Genomic DNA, 17783 nt, shown 5'->3' with positions numbered 1-17783 from the left:
TGCTGCTCTGCTGCCTGTTTGTTTTGAGGACTCGTGCTGAAATCTTCAGGGTAGCATAATGCTCTTGAGCATTCCTCCCAATACTTTTTGAATATAAATGGCACTTGCCTGACCCATGAGAGCCTACAGTTTATACAAAAAATTAGTCTAGTTCAGTTCTATTTCACATCTCTCATTAAAACCCGGGTTATTTGCCTTGTGCATCTCTTGGCTCCCTGTTTATTCATGAAAACCACACATTCCCTTTGAGCTGAGCTACGTATCATACCATCATCAACAAGCTACACCTCGTTTCAAATCTGTCAAGGAAAACTGACTTATTTTGCATTTGCTGCTTTGCACAAAATAGAAGCACAGTAAACTCTTGTGCTATAATGATTTTCTGTCTGTCTTGATAGAACATAATGAGATAAATTCAGGTCCTTTTTTGAGGGCTAATTACGTTGAGTACACAATAGATGTGCACTGCTGTCATTACATGTTACACATTTTCATGCTTTCATTTCCCCACCTCTGTTGTCTGTGTGTGCAAAGGTGTTTGATTTGGCCTTGAAATACAAACTGTGGGCTGGAGAGGTACCATTCGGTGGTCTGCTCTCCCAGAAGACTCTCCAGAGACTCTATAACAATCCTTGCTGTAGGTAGGACAGCATTTGAAGGTGATTGTAAAGTAAGTAAAAGAATTTAAGTATGTGCTGGAAACTGAGGGATGAGCCATAAATCATGAGGGCAGCTTGTGGCAAGTCTGCTAAAAGCCATCAAGAACAGGTTCAGCCCTAGATCTGTTCACTGGTCCTGGTGTCTGGGCACAAAGCAGAACAACTGCACTCTGCAGATGGATACCACAGACAATGGAACACTAGTTGGATGATGATAAATTTTGGAAAATGGGTTTTTAAAATCTGTAAATCCCTCCAGTCCAACCAGTTGTTCTCTGCCTGTCTTGTGGGAAGAAAGGGAAGCTGTGGAATAGAGTGGGAGGGTGTTGGTTTGGGGAGGTCAGAAGGGAGCTCATCGCCCCATACAGCAGGGTGGAGCAGCTGCAGATCCATGGGGGTGACCTGGCAGCCTGTGCTGAGCTTGAGACCTGCTCAGGGCTGTGTGGTAAGAGGTGCATAGTCTAGGCAAAGCTGTGGAGGTGGGGTCTGGGTGGATGCTCTTGAATCACACATTGGATGCATGAGTGATCTTCATCACCAAAGACTTACAGTTCAGCTCTGGGAGTTGGGAATTCACGTGCAAGTGTCTCACCTTTGGTGGCGAAACTACTGACGTAAAAAGGAAGATGTCAAGGGGGTTTCTCTGGTACTGCAGGAAGCAGAGCCAACTTTAGAAGCAGTTGTCTTAGTTGGTCCATCAGAGGAAAGGGATCACTAGTGAAAACCTATACTTTACCTATGGTGAAGATGAATTCTGTCATCACTTGCTGAGTTTTAGCACATGCTGTGATTGTCTGGGACATTCCTGATGGGATAATATTAGTGCTTTCGCTGTGGACTCATTTCCTTTGCAAGCTAATTACAACTGGGAGAGTTTGAATGCAGATGGAAAGGCTCTGGGATTTACAGGTAACTTCTTCAAGTCTGCTAGCAGATCTGTGCATCATTAATATCATACTGGGCAGAAATATTTTACAGCAATTCAGAAGGAAGAAAGGTAACCGCACTTTACAGCTGCTTTAGCATGTCTCCGTGTCTCTGCTTTTGGAGACAAACAGAAAATCAACATTTCCTCCTTTTGCGAACAGTGCATTTGTAATTCTGTATACAATGGTAGGATACAGAGCCAGCTGGGCTTTTTTTCATATAAAAACACTTGCAAAAATGTGGCTATCACTGCTTCTGGCAGAGTGTGCACACACAGGTGAAGTGCAGAGAGCTTTGCATAGGTGAAAAAGCACTTGTTTCAGGAGGATGGAACAAGATATTACTGTATTCATTTCAAACTACTTAAAAAAAAAAAATCCCAAGCCACCCATAGCCGCGGATTTTTGTAAGAAAAAAAGTAGCTCTCAGATCAAGTCCTTGTGCCTCGTCATGCATATGTATTGGAGCTGGAAGAAATATCTTGTATTGTTAGCATGCCTGGTTCAGACTGTACCCGGAACAGCCTGTCATATGGAGCACTTTAAAATTCCTCACAGGTTTGCAGAGGGAAAGACCCTAGGGAAGTAGCCTTATCACAATGTCTTAAAGATGTCGATCTTGAGATCCCCTCCACCACTGTGTTGCTATTTGTTTGCTGAGACATTGATTTCTGGGTGTAGAACATCTTAAACAAAAAAAACCAAGAAATGTATTTTACCTGTTTTCCTAAGACTGAACGAAAAAAAAATCACAGTAATGTTTTCTAAAGCAGAGCCCAGATGATGTTACCTCTAATGCATTCAACAAGGAAAATAAATATCCAGCAATGGCAGATGCTAGGGGAAAGAAATCATCAACAAATTCACATTCTCTTTTCATGCAGATATTTAAGTATGCACTATCTGCTAGTGGCATAGACTGTTTTAAAATATGCAAACTAAATAGCTCGTGAGTATTTGTCTGTTTTATAGCTGAAGATATGGGGGTTTTTAAAAAGGAAATGTGAAGAGACTAATTTTATGATGGGAGAGCTTAGCCTGTGGTTCTTCTTTTCACAGTATGCAGACCTGGGTTCTTCAAAGCTTCACCCCACAGTCCATCCTGCAGCAAATGTCCCCCTCACAGCTACACACTTGATGAAGCATCCACATCTTGCCTGTGTGAAGAACACTATTTTAGGAAGGAATCAGACCCACCTACAATGGCCTGTACAAGTAAGCATGTGCTTATAGGGTTGTTTTTAATCCTTTCAAGCTGTTCCTGTACTGTGACTAGACATTATGATACTAACTAATGTGCTTTTTCAGGCTCTGCACTGGAGTCTGAGCTAGTCTTGACACACTTGTAATGTCGCTGTCATTGTCCACTGTACTTTGGGTTACGCAAGAAGAGGCTTCTCAGTGCTTTTAGCTTTGACAGCTGCCATCCAAGCCAGGAAGATTTTATGTAATGAGCAAATGCTCCATCTGTCCCCCTGCACTGCTGGGTGTACTCAGCCATTAGCATGGCACCAGACATCCCTGCCGCTGTGTGCTCGGGTGCCAGGGCGCGGCACACACACAGAATTAACCTCGCGTAGTCCTGGCCAGCAGTAGGCATGGATAGAATCTCCATGGCCCTGCTTGGTGTCATCCCGTAGCTTATTTTCAGTAAACCAGCTGGGAGAGAGTCATATCTTTCCAATATCCCTGGAGATGGCCACTCTTCTCAAAACTCTGTGATGGAAACTGCTTCTCCAAAATGTCAAACTTATCGCCTGGGTGTAGGGGTGGGCAGTATAACAGGCACATTGGGCTACTGGGACTCCAGGGTGGAGCTGGTGTAATCAGAATCACTAATTTTACCCTTCTTCTGCCATCCATGAGCTGTCCTGTCAGCTGTACCTTGAAAGTCCCTTGTTCAGTTTGTTTTGGATACTTAAGGCCACAGTTTCCATGCCCCCACCTAGTCCTGCCGAGAATAGCACAGATCTCAGCTGGGACTGTCACGCTCCAAATGTAACTTTTGTGGTGCAGAAGTGGTTGAAAATTACTGAAATGGAGTTGAGCTGCTGGTGCAGGAGCAGTTGGGGCTTCCAAGAATCTTAGGCAATGGAGGAGAAAGTAGATTTATGACTCCATACATGCCCAGAGCCACTGGACAATGGTGCAGTGGTGACTTCCATACTGTAGGGAAGTACTTTGCATCATGTAGGGATGGTAGCAGCTTTTGTGCCTTTCCCAGTGAATGCAGATGTCCTTCCTATCTCCTCATCTTTCCACTTCAAAAAGAGAAAGAAAAAGTCTGTTCCTGTTGGAGACGCACTCTCTCAAAGGAAACTGCCCTTGGCAGCTCCCTGCTTGCCTGCAGGAGGCACTTGGAGCAGAATTGGGCCCCTTGAACTCTGCCTTTGATTTTCACCAGGCAAAGGAGCATGGCTGTTGGAAGCTGTGCTGCAGGGAAGGAGAAGGCAGCCTTAGGCAGCATTGGAGTCACTGGTGCTGTCAGATCAAAGAGGTCTGGGGGGTGAGTCATGCAAGCACTTCCCAGTTTATTAAATAGGTGTGCCAGAGCCTTTTGGAGTCATAGCCAGGGTGGGTTATAGCATGAAAAATCTGATACCAGCATTTATTGATGTTCATTTTACCCCTTGGCCTGACTTTAAAAACTCAGATAAATGTGGTCCAGCATGGTATTGGGAAACACACTGAGCTCTGGAACACTCATAAAGTAGGCTTTTCTGCACAGACAGAGCCAAAGCCAGCAACTGAGAGAGAGTTATGCCAGACTCTGGTGTCCGCTGTGCCTCCTGCCCTCCATCAGTGGTGTTGCTCTCTGCCCTTCTCAGAACGGAAAGGTACACACGCAGTCTGTCCTGCTGGTGCATTAGCCAGGGAGGGAGCTGCCATCCCAGAGGAGGATGTTCATGCATGGCCTGAGCAACATTGGCAGGGTTTGGAGAGGCACAAGCAAGTGAGGTGAACAATTCCTGTTAAAAAGAAATTAAGTTCAAGAGCCTGTCTCTCCCAGGTTTCTAGCGCAGTTCAAACCCTCTAGATGAAGGCTGTAATTTCCAACTCTGCAAATGCCATGGGATTTTCTTTTTCTGTTTGTTTGGGGATTTTGTGCTTATTTATTGGTGGTGACTGTCTAAGTTTGTTGGCTTTTACTGTTTGGGTGGTTTTCTTTCAGTGTGGGTTTTACTTTTGTTTTGAGAGCTTACTGTAAGCTAGTTTAAAGCCTAGACGTGGTGCCTGAAGCTGTGTTAGGATATGGCTTGGCAGGGTACCAAGTCCTGCTGGGGCAGATGAGAAGTTTAATACCCAGCAAGGCACAGCTCAGCTTCTGCTTCCCACTGCAAACCCCAGAGCCACAGCTGAGGACATTGCAGCACCTCTGCTGGCATTCATGCCTACCACCCCAAAAGCAGGGTGGAATATCTGAGCTTCTCCATGTGCTTCTGTCACCCTCAGCTTCCCCATGCATATTTTCTCAGGATTTTGTCCTAATACTGCTCTGTTTGTGCTGAAGGTGATGAGGAGGGGCTCCATGTGCTGCGCCAGCTCAGCAGCAGGGGTAGAAGATTTTGGCAGGGGCAATAAAGAGTAGGTAGCAACACAGGTGTTTTAAACCAGTCCAGTTATATCTGGAAGGCAACAGCTCATCATGAACTAAAACAAAAGTGAGAGAGACTTGAGTCATGAGTGATAGATAGGAAAATATTGCAAGGGGTTTTTTTTTAATGTTTTTTATTATTTATTGCCACAGGAGTTAATAATATTCATAGCATTCCTTCAACAAGAAATGCAGTTAATTTTAGAGAATACATCAATGTTTGTTTTCACATCTACACCTGCAAAGTCCCCTTGCCACTCAGTATAGCTGTAAAATCACATTTTCTTAATTTAAAGTGAGTGTTTTTCAGTTCCAAGCTGCATGAGTCTCCCTACCACCACCACCACCACCACCACCAGCATCACTAAAGAAAACTAGCTGCTATATCACTGTCACTTGCTCATTTAAGTACAGGGCGAGGGAGGAATACATTTTGTTCAATTTTTCCAGTTTCTTAAGTATTTTTTTTAAGTAATGATTGGTAATTTTGAAACTAATAGTGCTGTGATGCAGTCTGAAATAATTAGTGCTCTCAAACAAAAAAGAAAAAATTTTGGTCCTGATGGATATTTGAGAATTCTTTTAATATTATTATTATGCATCTTCCAGGAAGTAATTGCATTTTATTTCTTCTTAACTAAGTAACCCTATTTTCAGTTCCTTGCACAACATCTCTTTAAAACCAAAACAGTTCCACCCTTTTCTTTTCTCCTCATGTCTCTTACAAGTAGCCTTATTGTTGCTCAGAGCATGTTGGGAAAATATTTGTAGTATTATGACACATGGGACAAATCAGAGACTTTATTGTATTTACTGTAATAGTCTACTTGCAAAAACTTTACAGTTAACTTCGAGTGCTTACATACATGTATTTCTATCTTCAGAGTAATTTCTCTCTTAGGTTATATTTTTAAAATATGGGCGTTGGTAAACAGGTTTGCTGTCCATCAAGGAAAATACCAATATTTTTGTTTTCAGAAAGTTTTTGCCTCTTGTCAGAGAACTGTGGTGCAAAAGGTGTGAATCTGAGGGTATAAAGTAGCAAATTCAAAACTTATATATATCTTTTTAAAAGTGAGTAGACTAATATCTGTGCCCTTGACAACAGGAGTTTGGAAATTAAAGCAGACCACCTTAGCAGATGTAGGGCCCCCCTATTCTGAAGGTAAAACACCTTTTTGTTCTCCCAGCTGGGGTTTAGCCAAGTTTTATTCAGGTACAGCTTCAGGATTCTACTAAAGACCTTTCTCTGAGGCCCTGTGAGAACACTAATTTTATAGGTTGCAAAAGCCAGTTTTAAAGCATTTCCACTGAAGCTGATGTTTTCAAGCCTTCAAGAAGAGTAGCTGACTTTTCTGTACAAAGCAAGTGAAAACCTCTGGTGACTTTACAAAAGTAATAATTTATCCCCTGTTAAAGACACATTGTCCAGTAAGTGTTTCTTGTGCCTGAGTTCTCTATTTTTTCCTGGAGTACTGGCATCAGCAAAAGGGCATTCATCCAGTGGAAGAAAAAATAGGGCAATTTAACCAGTAAAAAACGTATAAAAAATCCTCAAGTGCAGCACATTTAACTCCATACAGCTCCAGTGATGAATTCCATAGTTTCCATTATATCAGTACAAGTATGACACTACAGAAAATAGACCTGACTTGGGCTCTATGTTGGTGTCGTTAGCTCAATAGTGCTGATCCCTGGGGTGCAGCTTGGGAGTGGATTGCTCTCTGTTTGTAGGGATCTGAAGGGATCACAGAACAAAACAAAGATGATCTGGCATTTCCTAAGCCAACTTAGCTTTTTTCGTCAAGTGCTTTTCCTCTGAAAAACAAAAGAAAAAATACATCAGGATTATTTATTTCCTCTGGCAGTGAGTTTCTCATTGAATCAGAACAGCTTGAGTCGAAATCATTACAGTGTTTCAGTTTATCAGTGTTACAAATTTTATAGACTCAGAGAGGGAAATAGAAAAAGGAAATGGAGGAGAATGCTTCTGGTTTATAAGGTGATTTCATTTTTGCAACACTGCCTGTTTTAAATAACGAATCGAGTTTAGTTATCACAACAAAATGAGAAGATGACAGCCTGAGTCAGCCTGTTAAGATTCATATGGATGTCTAGCTAGTGAAGCTACTTGTTGGACCCTTTTCAAGGAGCTGCTCATGGGTTTTGACAACTTCATTCAAACTGCAGAGGAGTGTGTTGTGTTGCCTTCCCTCGCAAAAATCCCAGCCCTTGTTGTATAGTTTCTGGTGGTGCTGTGACTAATATCCATCCTGGCTTGCTTTGATAGATTTCCTCTTTCTTCCTCGTTCATTAGCATTCCCTGAGTACTTAACACGAGGATATCTTGCATGAGACTCCTGCTTGTCCTTTCACATTGTCTTCAGGGTGTATCTGCAGCTTGCCCTTCATGTGCAGCCCAAGCCTGTTCAAAACAAAAGCCTTGCAGCACCTTCTGCGAGGAAGCAAGTCTTGAAGGTGCCTCCAGGTAGGCTTTGCTTGCCCAGCCGTGGCCTTTCCCACCAGGATGAAGAGAAGCAGCCCACTTTGTGCAGGTGCTCTGGTACCTCTGCAGCAGCTGCTCCTCCTTGGATAGCCTTGCCAGTGCCATGCTGGCATCCTGAGCAGGGAGGCTTGGCAAAGTAAGCAAGTGCGGCGTGGGTAACCAGCCGTGCCACAGCCTGGCGGGGACCAGGAGGATTGCCATGGAGTGGCTGGATGCAGCCGTGTTCCCAGTGGCCCGTGTAGATCACCATCTGCTTTGGGCTACATCGAGCATCTCACTTAAGTGTGATTTGGATAGCTAAGCTTTGGTTTCACTGCTGCCAAATGGCTGATGGGAAGAGGTGGCTGCATACAGAGGAGAGAGTTGGCATCTGAGTTGAGTACCTGGGTGGTGTGAAAACCCCAGTGTGTGTCTTTTTTTAAGGACCTAGGGGTTAGTGGTAGAGGGGCAGTGGGGTGAGGAGGAGGAATCTTGCCCCTGGTGAAGCCGACAGGAACTTGGACAAGGCAAAGACTTGCTAATCCCTTCTCAGGAAGAGCAAGGAGAGCGCCAGAGACAATGCCCCAGGGTGTAGTGCTCCTTCTCTTGAGTTTGAGTTTGTCCTCCCATGCAGGTGACTCCATCCCAACACAGATCTCTTGAGCGAGGTGAGTGCTCAAAACAAATCCCTGTTTTCCCAGTTCTTCAGGTGTTGTTGCAAATGGTCCCCGTGAGCAACGGGGCATCTCTTTTCAGCCCTAGAGAGTAGTAGCGAGCAGGATGACTGATGATACTGTTTTTACCATGTGTTTTTCTCACTTTGCAAACCAGGACCCCCCTCTGCTCCTCGGAGTGCCATCTCAAATGTTAACGAGACTAGTGTCTTTCTGGAATGGATTCCTCCTGCTGATACTGGTGGAAGGAAAGATGTGTCTTATTATATTGCATGCAAGAAGTGCAGCTCACACTCGGGTCTGTGTGAGGCGTGTGGCGGTCATGTCAGGTACCTTCCCCAGCAAACCGGCCTGAAAAACACCTCTGTCATGATGGTGGATCTGCTTGCTCATACAAACTATACCTTTGAAATTGAGGCAGTGAATGGAGTGTCCGACCAGAACCCCGGAGCCCGGCAGTTTGTGTCTGTAAATGTAACCACAAACCAGGCAGGTAAGTGGATCTTCAACCTGGGGGAATGTCAGGGGTGGGAGCCTGAGCCAATCAGACCCAGTGCAGACCTCCCTTTGGAATGGGTGGATGTCTCCAGGATGGAGGGCTGGACTATGGCTTCTTCAAATATGGGGGGTGGGAGGTGGGCAGTGCTTGTCTCATAGGTTATAATTACTGCAGTCTTCAGCATGTTTCCTTTCAGCAGGACACATTTTTAGGATTTGTGACTTTTTCCTTTTACACTAGGATCTATGGAGATACCTCCACTTCTTCACATGTTGGTGTATCTGTCCAATAAACCAGGAAAAAAAGGCTGTCTTTCCTGTTGGAAAAGGGAAATTTCTAAGAGTCCATTGTGACTAAAAATGGCTAAAACATCTAAACTTTACAAACAGTTACCTTAAGAAAATTGTTTTTAGTGACTTCGGGAAAGTTAATCCCTCTTCTACACTGTGATGCTAAAGTGACTGGGCTCAGGCTGATGAGGTATGGTACATTGTCACTGCTTCCCTGACAACATAGGGTTAGGATTTCACTCATACTGTGTTATTCTTGGTTTTGCACTGTACAGACAGAGATCATGTAGAGTGGTTTATTCCTTTGTCCAGGGCTCTGATCTGTCTGCCCTTCCTTTGCCCAGAAGTTGAAATGACCTGTCACATTGGACACAGGCATGGAGTTGCCATTGTCCCCTGTCACTTGGAGGTATGGTGGAAGGCAAGAACATTATTGCATCTCCTTCCATGTGCATCAACACTCCAGGCACATCAAGCAACTTCTGTAAAACCCTGGAGACTGACCCATCCTTCTCTGGTCCCTCATGCTCTGTGTTTTAGGGTCTCTTCCTATCTGGCTTACTTCCTGCCATTTAATTTAGGGCTCCCCAGTGGCATTTATCTACCATGAAGCCCTTCCAAGACTATTAACAGGTGGCGTTTGAGACTGTGAGGACTGTGCTGCCAGATCACTGGAGCCACCCCCTGCCTTCTCCAGACAAGGTTCAGCCAGGAAACTCAGTGGCAATTCAGTGTGACAGCTGGATGTAGATTGGCAGATCCTCACTGTGGAACAGAAAAACTCTAGCTGAAGCAGGGCTGCATCTCATTCCTGCCACCCAGGTGTACGTGCACAGGCTTGGCAGCCAGCAGCAGGGAAATGCAGATACCTGTCCTGGTAATTAAACTGGATTGTTGAAGTGTTGGACAGATCATTCATATGTTTCTTGAGGAGAAGAAATAAAGGCATGCTGGGAGAGCTGCAGATAGATGTGGCATGGAATCTGCTGGAGGAATATTAGAGGACAGCAGTATGACACCTGTTAAAGGCACCTGTTTAGTGCAGATCAGTGGGTGTCATGGTCCTAATGCTGTTTGCTGTTTTCCTGTTGCGAAGGCTGCTGCCAGTAACTCTGCTGTTGGAAGTATATTTTCCTGTTCATGGGTTTGCACTGGTATTTCATTGCTGCCACTGGATTTTCCCTGATGTGTGGCATTAAATACACGTAAATCTCAGTAAATGTAGCTGTGCATGAGGAGATGATACCTCGCTGATCAGTGAGGAAAAGGTCCTGTTTTGTGACTTATGTCACATACTCTCCATAGCTGCAGCAGAATTTATCCACGTAGCTGTGTCTGTGCATCAGGCCAAGAATAACCCCCTTGCACAGTTATCACTTGCAGCTTTGTATTGGAAGGTCTCTTAGAGGAAATGGGAAACCTGTGACAAATGTGTCCCATGCTAGGGACAAGTGGGTAGGTGTAGCTTCTGGTTAAGTCTCCCTGTTTATCTTAGTGGAGCCACAGTCACAGGAGATACGTGTGGATCAAGCCATGGGTGTTTGATACACTGTGTGGTGTGGAAATTGCGTTGGTGCGCTCTCGTGGTTGATTCAACAGGAGGTTCAACCAAACTGCAGTGTAAAGAAAGCAGTGGTGACTGTTTTCTTGTCTCTCTGGCTGGTCCCGACATGTGTTTGTGACGTGAGCCTGGCCTGTCTGCTGGAGCTGTAGCATCAAATGGGCTTCCCAGTGATGTGCTCTTTCAGCACTCCCCTGGGCCATCATCGGTTTGCCCATGCCAGAAATAAAGCAGATGGAAAGAGGGACTTTGCAAATCAGACTAACTGCTGAGCATGGAAAGTGAGTATCTAGTTTTTTAAGGTGCCTCCAAAAAATGTCCTTTGAGGCAAGTAATGGAGTGCTCCATGCCCATTGATTCTGGATATAAAGACTGACTTCAATGGTCCTTTCTCAAGTAAGAGTAGGCAGGGCACATCTGGCCTCAGGGAATCTCAGGCCACCCACCTTTCCCCTGGAATTACCTCTAAGATGTGCAGCTCTTGTGTCTCATCTTTTCCCTTGCACAGGTTTTCTGATGGTGATTATATTTTCACAGAGGTTGGTTAATGAAATTGAATTGGTGACACAAGGCCAACTGCAGCAGTAGGAGAAATCCTGCTACAAGATCTGTTGGCTGCAGGAAATTGAAAAATTGCATGCCATGGGATAGGTCTGGCTGCTGGAGTCCTGCTGGCACATATTCAGTAACCCAGCACTGCAGAGAAATGCCAGGGCCTGTTTTGTTGGTTTGGCTTTTGTCCATCCCAAGAAGACCATGCTCATTTCAGAACTGTAAAGAATGTGCAGGCAGTGAGTCCTTATGTGCACCACCTCTTCTGGGTATGGCAGCTTTTGGCAGCAGAAACTACCTCTGGATTAGACTCTCAAAGGGATTCCTTCCTGGGGAAAAAAAAAAAAAAAAGGGTGGTTCTCTCCAAAATAGTTTGTCCCTCAGTTTGTCCCTCTTCCTCTCGTCTCTATTTAAATAATGAGTAAAAGAATTGGTGTTCTCAATCCATCTGGCATTTTCAGACTGATGCAATTTTACTCTGAACTTTTGAAATCAAATTTGGAAATGCAGAGAGGGAACAGTAAACTTTTGTGCACAAGAAGAGGCTGATTGCTAATCTCCATTGGTGACCCCAGCATTCTTCTGTTCCTCCAGTCCTTGGAGACCTGGCAGTACTTGGGATGGGGCTGATCCATGCAGGATGCAGTAGACTTAGGCTCCAAATACAGGACTAGTTTTCCTGTAGCCCTCTTGCAATCTGCAAACCTCTGTTGTTTCTGTGGGATTTTGCTGGTGTTTTTCTGCTGGAAAACATGTGTCTAGAAAGGATGAGCAATGCCACAAGCCATGAGAGATAGAAATTGTGCTGGCCTCCGTTGTGGCAACCCTAGAGGTGCAGCAGGCAGACAGAAGACCTTCTTCCCTTTGTAGGCACAAGAATTGACCCAAGCATGGTTTTTCCCCGTGGCATTGCTGCAAAATATGTGTCCAAGGGACTTCCCAGCACAGATGGCAGGGAGCCATCTGTAATGCAGTCTCACAGTGTGTTAAAGAGTGTGCCTCGTGCACGTGCGCTGGAGCACAGTGAATAATTCATAAGTGGCAATGATAGGATTGAGTTAGCCATCCTTCCCTTGCTCACGGTTTTGCTCAAGTTTTCATATTTTTGAAACTGCCACCTATTTAAATGGTTCCCAGAGAGCAGTCTGTGTGTGCTGCTAATATTGAAGTTTGCTTTTCAAGTGGCAGCTGCATAACTTTTTTATTTTTTTGTTCTCAGCGCTTTCACCAAGCTGGATGATTAAGGTATGCTGTCGCTCTGGACAGAGATGTGCATCTCCCTTGAGATCTTTCATCTTATCTGCCCTGTGTACAGAAAGCACCCCCCCATGACGTCCTGGTCAGAGGCGTGTCTCGTAATGGCTCCATGGGGAGCAAGCAGTTTTGATTCACAGTTGCCTGCGCACCCATTGTATCATTGCAGGAGCACGCTGGAAAGATGAAATGTTTAAAACCTTTCTAGGCTTAAAACCTGCCAGGAGTTTGTGCCAGCCTAAACAGCCAAGCAATTTTCTTTGCTTTTGATGTCAGCAAGTCCCATGCTGGGAATGGCTTCAGGCACAGAACTGGCCTGGAGGTGGGGGGTATGAGAGTGGGGCAGTTCTCCTGCCGGCATCCCAGATGCCACAGACTCCTTTGCACTTAAAGACCTTCTCTGTGTGTGTTTTTAGATAAACCCCCTGCTTGTTTTCTGTTTGAAAAGTCAGAAGCCACTGTTCAATCCCCTTCTGTGACCTGTATGATATTTTTGCCCTCCTTCTGGGCAAGGAGGAGAAGAAAGGTACAGATGTGTCTGCTAACAGAGGAGGAGTTAATATGTCTAATGCTTCAAGGAGTCTGCGTGCCTGAGGCCAAACCAGAGATAGAAGTTGCATCCTGTGGAGCAGCAGTGCTTTTTAAGCAAAGGTGTTGGAGGACAGAACCTGGCAACCTGTAGTGCTGTCTGGGAGGCATGGCTAGGTTATTTGACCAAAAACCACTAGATGCTTGGAGCAGCCAGAAGGCTCTTGGTGTGAGGAAGTGTGCTGAAAACCACGGTCCTTCCTTTCATTGCACAGGCTGGGATGCTGCACTGGAGGGGAGCAAGGGAGAAGGTGTTTTCCATAGCAGTCAGGATGTGTACATTCTTTGAAAAGCAGCCAAGGGTGATTTAGAAAGGGAAACCTGCAACGTAGAGCTTGCTGCAATCTTACATCAGTATCTGCATGCTCTTGAAACCAAGAGACTACAGCCCTGCACAGTCTGGGAAGAAGACATCAGAAAATGAGGCAAGAGATGTGATCCACATTTCCAGAGATTGCCTTCAGGAACTGATGGGTTAAAGTCCTGTAAAATTCAGGGTCTGATTCTTCCAGTTTTGAAGTCTTCACAGGTTTGTTTGGTTTGGTGTGGGAAGGGAGCAGTTTACTTATTTTCTTCAGGAATAACATAAAATTTCCAAGGGGATGCTCCAGTAGAGGCAGCATGTTCCATCATCTCACACAAGAAGCAAGACTTGTCTTGCAGCTCTACTTTACAGCCAGAACTGCTAGCCCAGGATCTGCAAAAGCTTAAGCAGATGCTCGCTTCTGAAAAACTGCCTTTCCACAACCAGCATGTAAAGCAGGGCTTGCCTTCAAACATCCATTGTAACCATACTTGATCCAATGGGCTGCATCACCTTCCCAGTAGTGGATACCATAGAAGGGCTAAGAGCAGGAAGCACACACGTCCCAGGGCTTCCTTAGAGCGCTCTCCAACCTCCAGGGAACACCTCTCTGTGCTTTATAGCCCTTAATGGATTTTTCTCGCATGAATTTGTCTAATTATTTTATGGACTCTGAGAAAATTCTAACGGCTGCAGGCAATCCTTTATGAATTTGGTATGTCTGGTAGTTTAAACTCTGCTTTAGATTCACACTGGCCAGAGAGGAGCTATTAGTGGCATAAATAGAGGTTTTAAGGTTTGCAATTGCCCATCTCTGTAGAAAGCACTGCCATTTAGAGATGCAGCACTGGCTTCCAGTGTGTTAACCCAGGTATTGCAGCATTTAACCTAGAACAATGTTATCTTAAAAGCAAAGAATGTCTTCCATACCAGGATGTGTGACTACAGGGGTATTTTAATATGTGCAGGTAAACTGTACAGCCTCAGAGACCACAGTCTCTATTTGAAGCTGAGTGCACCCTGCACTGCCCCTTGTAGCAGGATCTTTCTGCTGGCTGTGAACAGCCTTCATGTTCAGGGAAATGTGAAAATTAGTGTTGATCTGCCAGTGAAGGTTCAGCCAGAAAGAGAATAATTTCATTTGTGAAGTTCCATGCATATGCTGGTAATCAGCTTCAAGAAGTATTTTGGTATATTTTTGAACCATGGTGTTGTGCAATCTGAGCATGCAATTGCAGGTTGTGAAAAGCAAACACACTGGCAAAGTAAAACCTGAAAGCTGGTGCTGTACAAAAGGTTGGTTGTTTGAATTTTTTTTTTGTTGTTTTTTGGTGATGGCTGCATTTATACTGAATGCAAAATCTTCATCCAGCGTCCTATTCCGGAGTCATGAGTTCACCCCAGCCCAGATGGCTGGATGTCTGCTACCAAATGAATTATGGATCACATTAATATTTTACAGTTTTATTTACAACTCCCCTATTGGTAATTGCTACTTTTTCATAGTTGTTATAAGTCTTTTTGTTATACTTCACATATTAGAAATACATGCTTGAATACTGAGACAAGTCTTTGGAATATGAAAAAAACCCCAAATTACAATATGACTTTTAGTTAGAGGACATTTTTTTCTGGAAGTATGTGAGACAACCCTGTGGTTGATATATAAGGACATTAAAAGATGGAATAAAAACCATTTTCCTCCATCTTCAGATGGACCTTTCAATTTTGCCATGAAATTAAAACATCTTATTTATAGATGAAAATAAAAATAGAAAGAAATAGTTGTCTCTATCCACCCTCCTCCTGAAAAAGGGAAAAAGAAGGATGCCGAAGATCTCATGATGAGATTCAGCTGATGACAACCATTGTGTCTTGTGCAGAAGGGTGCAGGTTTTACCGTCTCCCAGTGGCAGTGAGACAAACATCTTTACGGTAAAGCAATTAGTCTTCTTCAAAGTGTGCTACTCATGAGGCCTGAGGTACAAAAAGTAAATCCTGGGTTATACCTGGGGAAAATGAATCCATGGACTGCACCCACATGGTGCCATGCAGATGGGTGTGAGGGAGAAAGAGCTGCCCAAATACTTGGCTTGAGATGCTGCGACCAGCAGGATTGACACTGCTCTGTAACATCCCCAAGCCACTGGAATCTCCAGCAGCAACATCACCTCAGGCTTGGGGTAAAGTAGCAGATATTGGGCAATCTGAGACCAGGTTTTTAGAGGTGTATGAGTAGCAAATACTGAGTTTTTTCCAAGAAGCATTGAGCAGGCCATGCTGCGATCAGGTGTAGTAAGAACTTCACAAGGTCAGAGCTTTAAGAAACTTGTGTTTTTGCAGGGCATTACTCATGTTACATTACAAGAGTGATGGAGCTGGTTTAAAATCTTATTTCCCAATTTGTTGGCATATTTTTAAAGGATTTCCAAGTAATCTTATACTAATCTAATTCTAATCCCCTAAAACACATTCTTCAAGGCCAGTGAGTTCTCTTTGTATTGTGCTGAGCGCAGTACCTGGCAGAGAGCAAAAGTAAAGCATCTGAAATGGTTCTACTGGCCAGATGACATCAATTTATGGATTTTTTTTTCCCCCATGAATGTTGCTTTTGAATTTCTCTGCTGATAAAGTCCCATTCAGCTCTTTAATCTCAGTCTGCAAGCTGGTAATTCCATTGTCTCCCATGTTATTTCTCTGATTTTAGCATTAAAAGTAGTTTTTCGTTTTTAACAGTCTGCATAAATGATACTTTGGAGAGTACTCTTAAGACATCAGGACTCAGAAACAGCCAAAAAAGAATGTAAAAATACTTTCAGTGCTGTTAGAGAAATAGCAGTGGACTTGCAGACATTTAATAAAACCCACTTGTTCTCTGGCTACAGTACCAAACCAAGTAAGCTCTTTATAGTAATCTCCCTCAAACATTAAATATAGCAGTGGAGGAAACAGGAGTTTGGACATTTGTGTTTCAGTAGTTGTTCATTGAGAGAGTTGTCCCATAGAAACACTACTCAGGGTATGCAGCTTCACAGGGCATTTCTCCTTTCCCATGCACCCATCATGCTAATGAAATGAATTTCTAGGAGTGTTGAAGGTGTAACAGCGTGTATGCCATGGTTCAGTTGGGGTTGCCATGGTTTAGTTGAGGTTTTAGGGCATGGGTTGGACTCAATGATCTTGAAGGCCTCTTCCAGCCTAGTGGTTCTGTGATTCCGTGCATTTTTGTGTGGACACGTGCTGGATAGAACACAGAGGTTACCCACCTTTGTTTTATGTGGGTATCTGTGACAGCTTGGTAAAGCTCAGACACTTCAGGTGCCTTTCACTCTTCATGTCCGTGTGCCAAATTGCTGCTGAACTGGTCCCACATGAAGAGGGCCCACTTGAAGAGGGTGGCTCTCTGTGCTGCAAGGCTACCCAGCAGTTCTCTGGTCCCTTTTTCCTTCTGTCTGTTTTCTTTTGCCGTGAGCATGACCCTTCTTTAGTAAGCAGTTTGTAGTATTTATTTGTTCATATGGCCAGATTTTTTTCCCTTGGTTGCTATTGTGCCTGGTGTCTGCACCCACACAGCAGGCTGGCTTCTGTATCCCGGGAAGGATTTTGCTGTATCAGAACTGAGCTCCAGCTCTCAATGTGCATGAATTACAGGTTCACAGTTAGGGTTTTATAGCATCAGGCTGAAGTGCTTTTCTCACCTGGATTGCTTCTCATTGGAGAGGTGTTGTTTCAATGAGGCTTGGAATGTTTTTCCACGTTTTCTGTTGTGATTGCTATTGCAATATATTTCGACAGCAAACCCCTTGCTCATTCCTTGAAAGGTTTCCAAAATGCTACTTCTGACACTTGTATTTCTTGCAAAGGGCTAATATAATAGCAGTAGTAGGGCTGGCTAGTACTTTTTTCCAGATTACTGCCCTTTCTTTCCCCACTCTGGGGAGAACATGGGGACAGGGAGTGGAGAGCTCTATCTGAAGAGCTGAGAGTAGCACTAAGGTGACAGACAACCCAGCAATAAATGATATTTCTTCCACAGCAGCTGGGCCAAAGTTCAGCTACATGCAAATACTACAAAAAGCTCAAGAGTTGGAAGGCTTTAATTAAAACACACTTCAGATGTGCTCTTTTGCCAGCGTCATTGAATGCTTGCTGCATCTCCTGGTCCTGGAGGAGCAGTCCTGATCAAAAGCAAGTAACCAATGGGATTTCCGGCTAGATCAGTACAATAGAAATCACCAGAAGGGAAGTGTTATTATTTATATATTTTCCTCTTTTTTTTGGGCTTGGCAGTTTCTAAGAATACAAGCTCTGATCAAAAGGCTCTGTACAAATTGATGTGGAGCACCCACTGGCTATGGTGGTGCTGGGTGAGGGTTTTTCTGCTGCAGTGCAGGAA

General features: G+C 44.2%; 1 protein-coding gene across 9 annotated transcripts in view; it reads left to right on the top strand.

Moving 5' to 3' along the window:
• Positions 1-17783, top strand: part of EPHA5 (EPH receptor A5) — a 192224-nt gene that overhangs the window by 104287 nt on the left and 70154 nt on the right. For 6 of the 9 annotated variants that reach the window (XM_038136663.1, XM_038136669.1, XM_038136664.1 and 3 more), the window contains exons 4-5: positions 2645-2800; positions 8497-8832. The exons of 1 other annotated variant lie outside the window; for it this stretch is intronic. In XM_038136663.1, coding sequence (XP_037992591.1) covers positions 2645-2800; positions 8497-8832 — 492 coding nt within the window. The remainder of the gene's footprint in view (positions 1-2644; positions 2801-8496; positions 8833-17783) is intronic. 2 more of the 9 variants (XM_038136670.1, XM_038136671.1) reach the window with 1 other exon arrangement.

This window comes from Motacilla alba, chromosome 4 (assembly GCF_015832195.1).
Source record: "Motacilla alba alba isolate MOTALB_02 chromosome 4, Motacilla_alba_V1.0_pri, whole genome shotgun sequence".
Taxonomy (NCBI): Eukaryota; Metazoa; Chordata; class Aves; order Passeriformes; family Motacillidae; genus Motacilla; species Motacilla alba.
The sequence above is the reverse complement of the archived record's forward strand: the minus strand, read 5'-3'. Positions and strand labels throughout refer to the sequence as shown.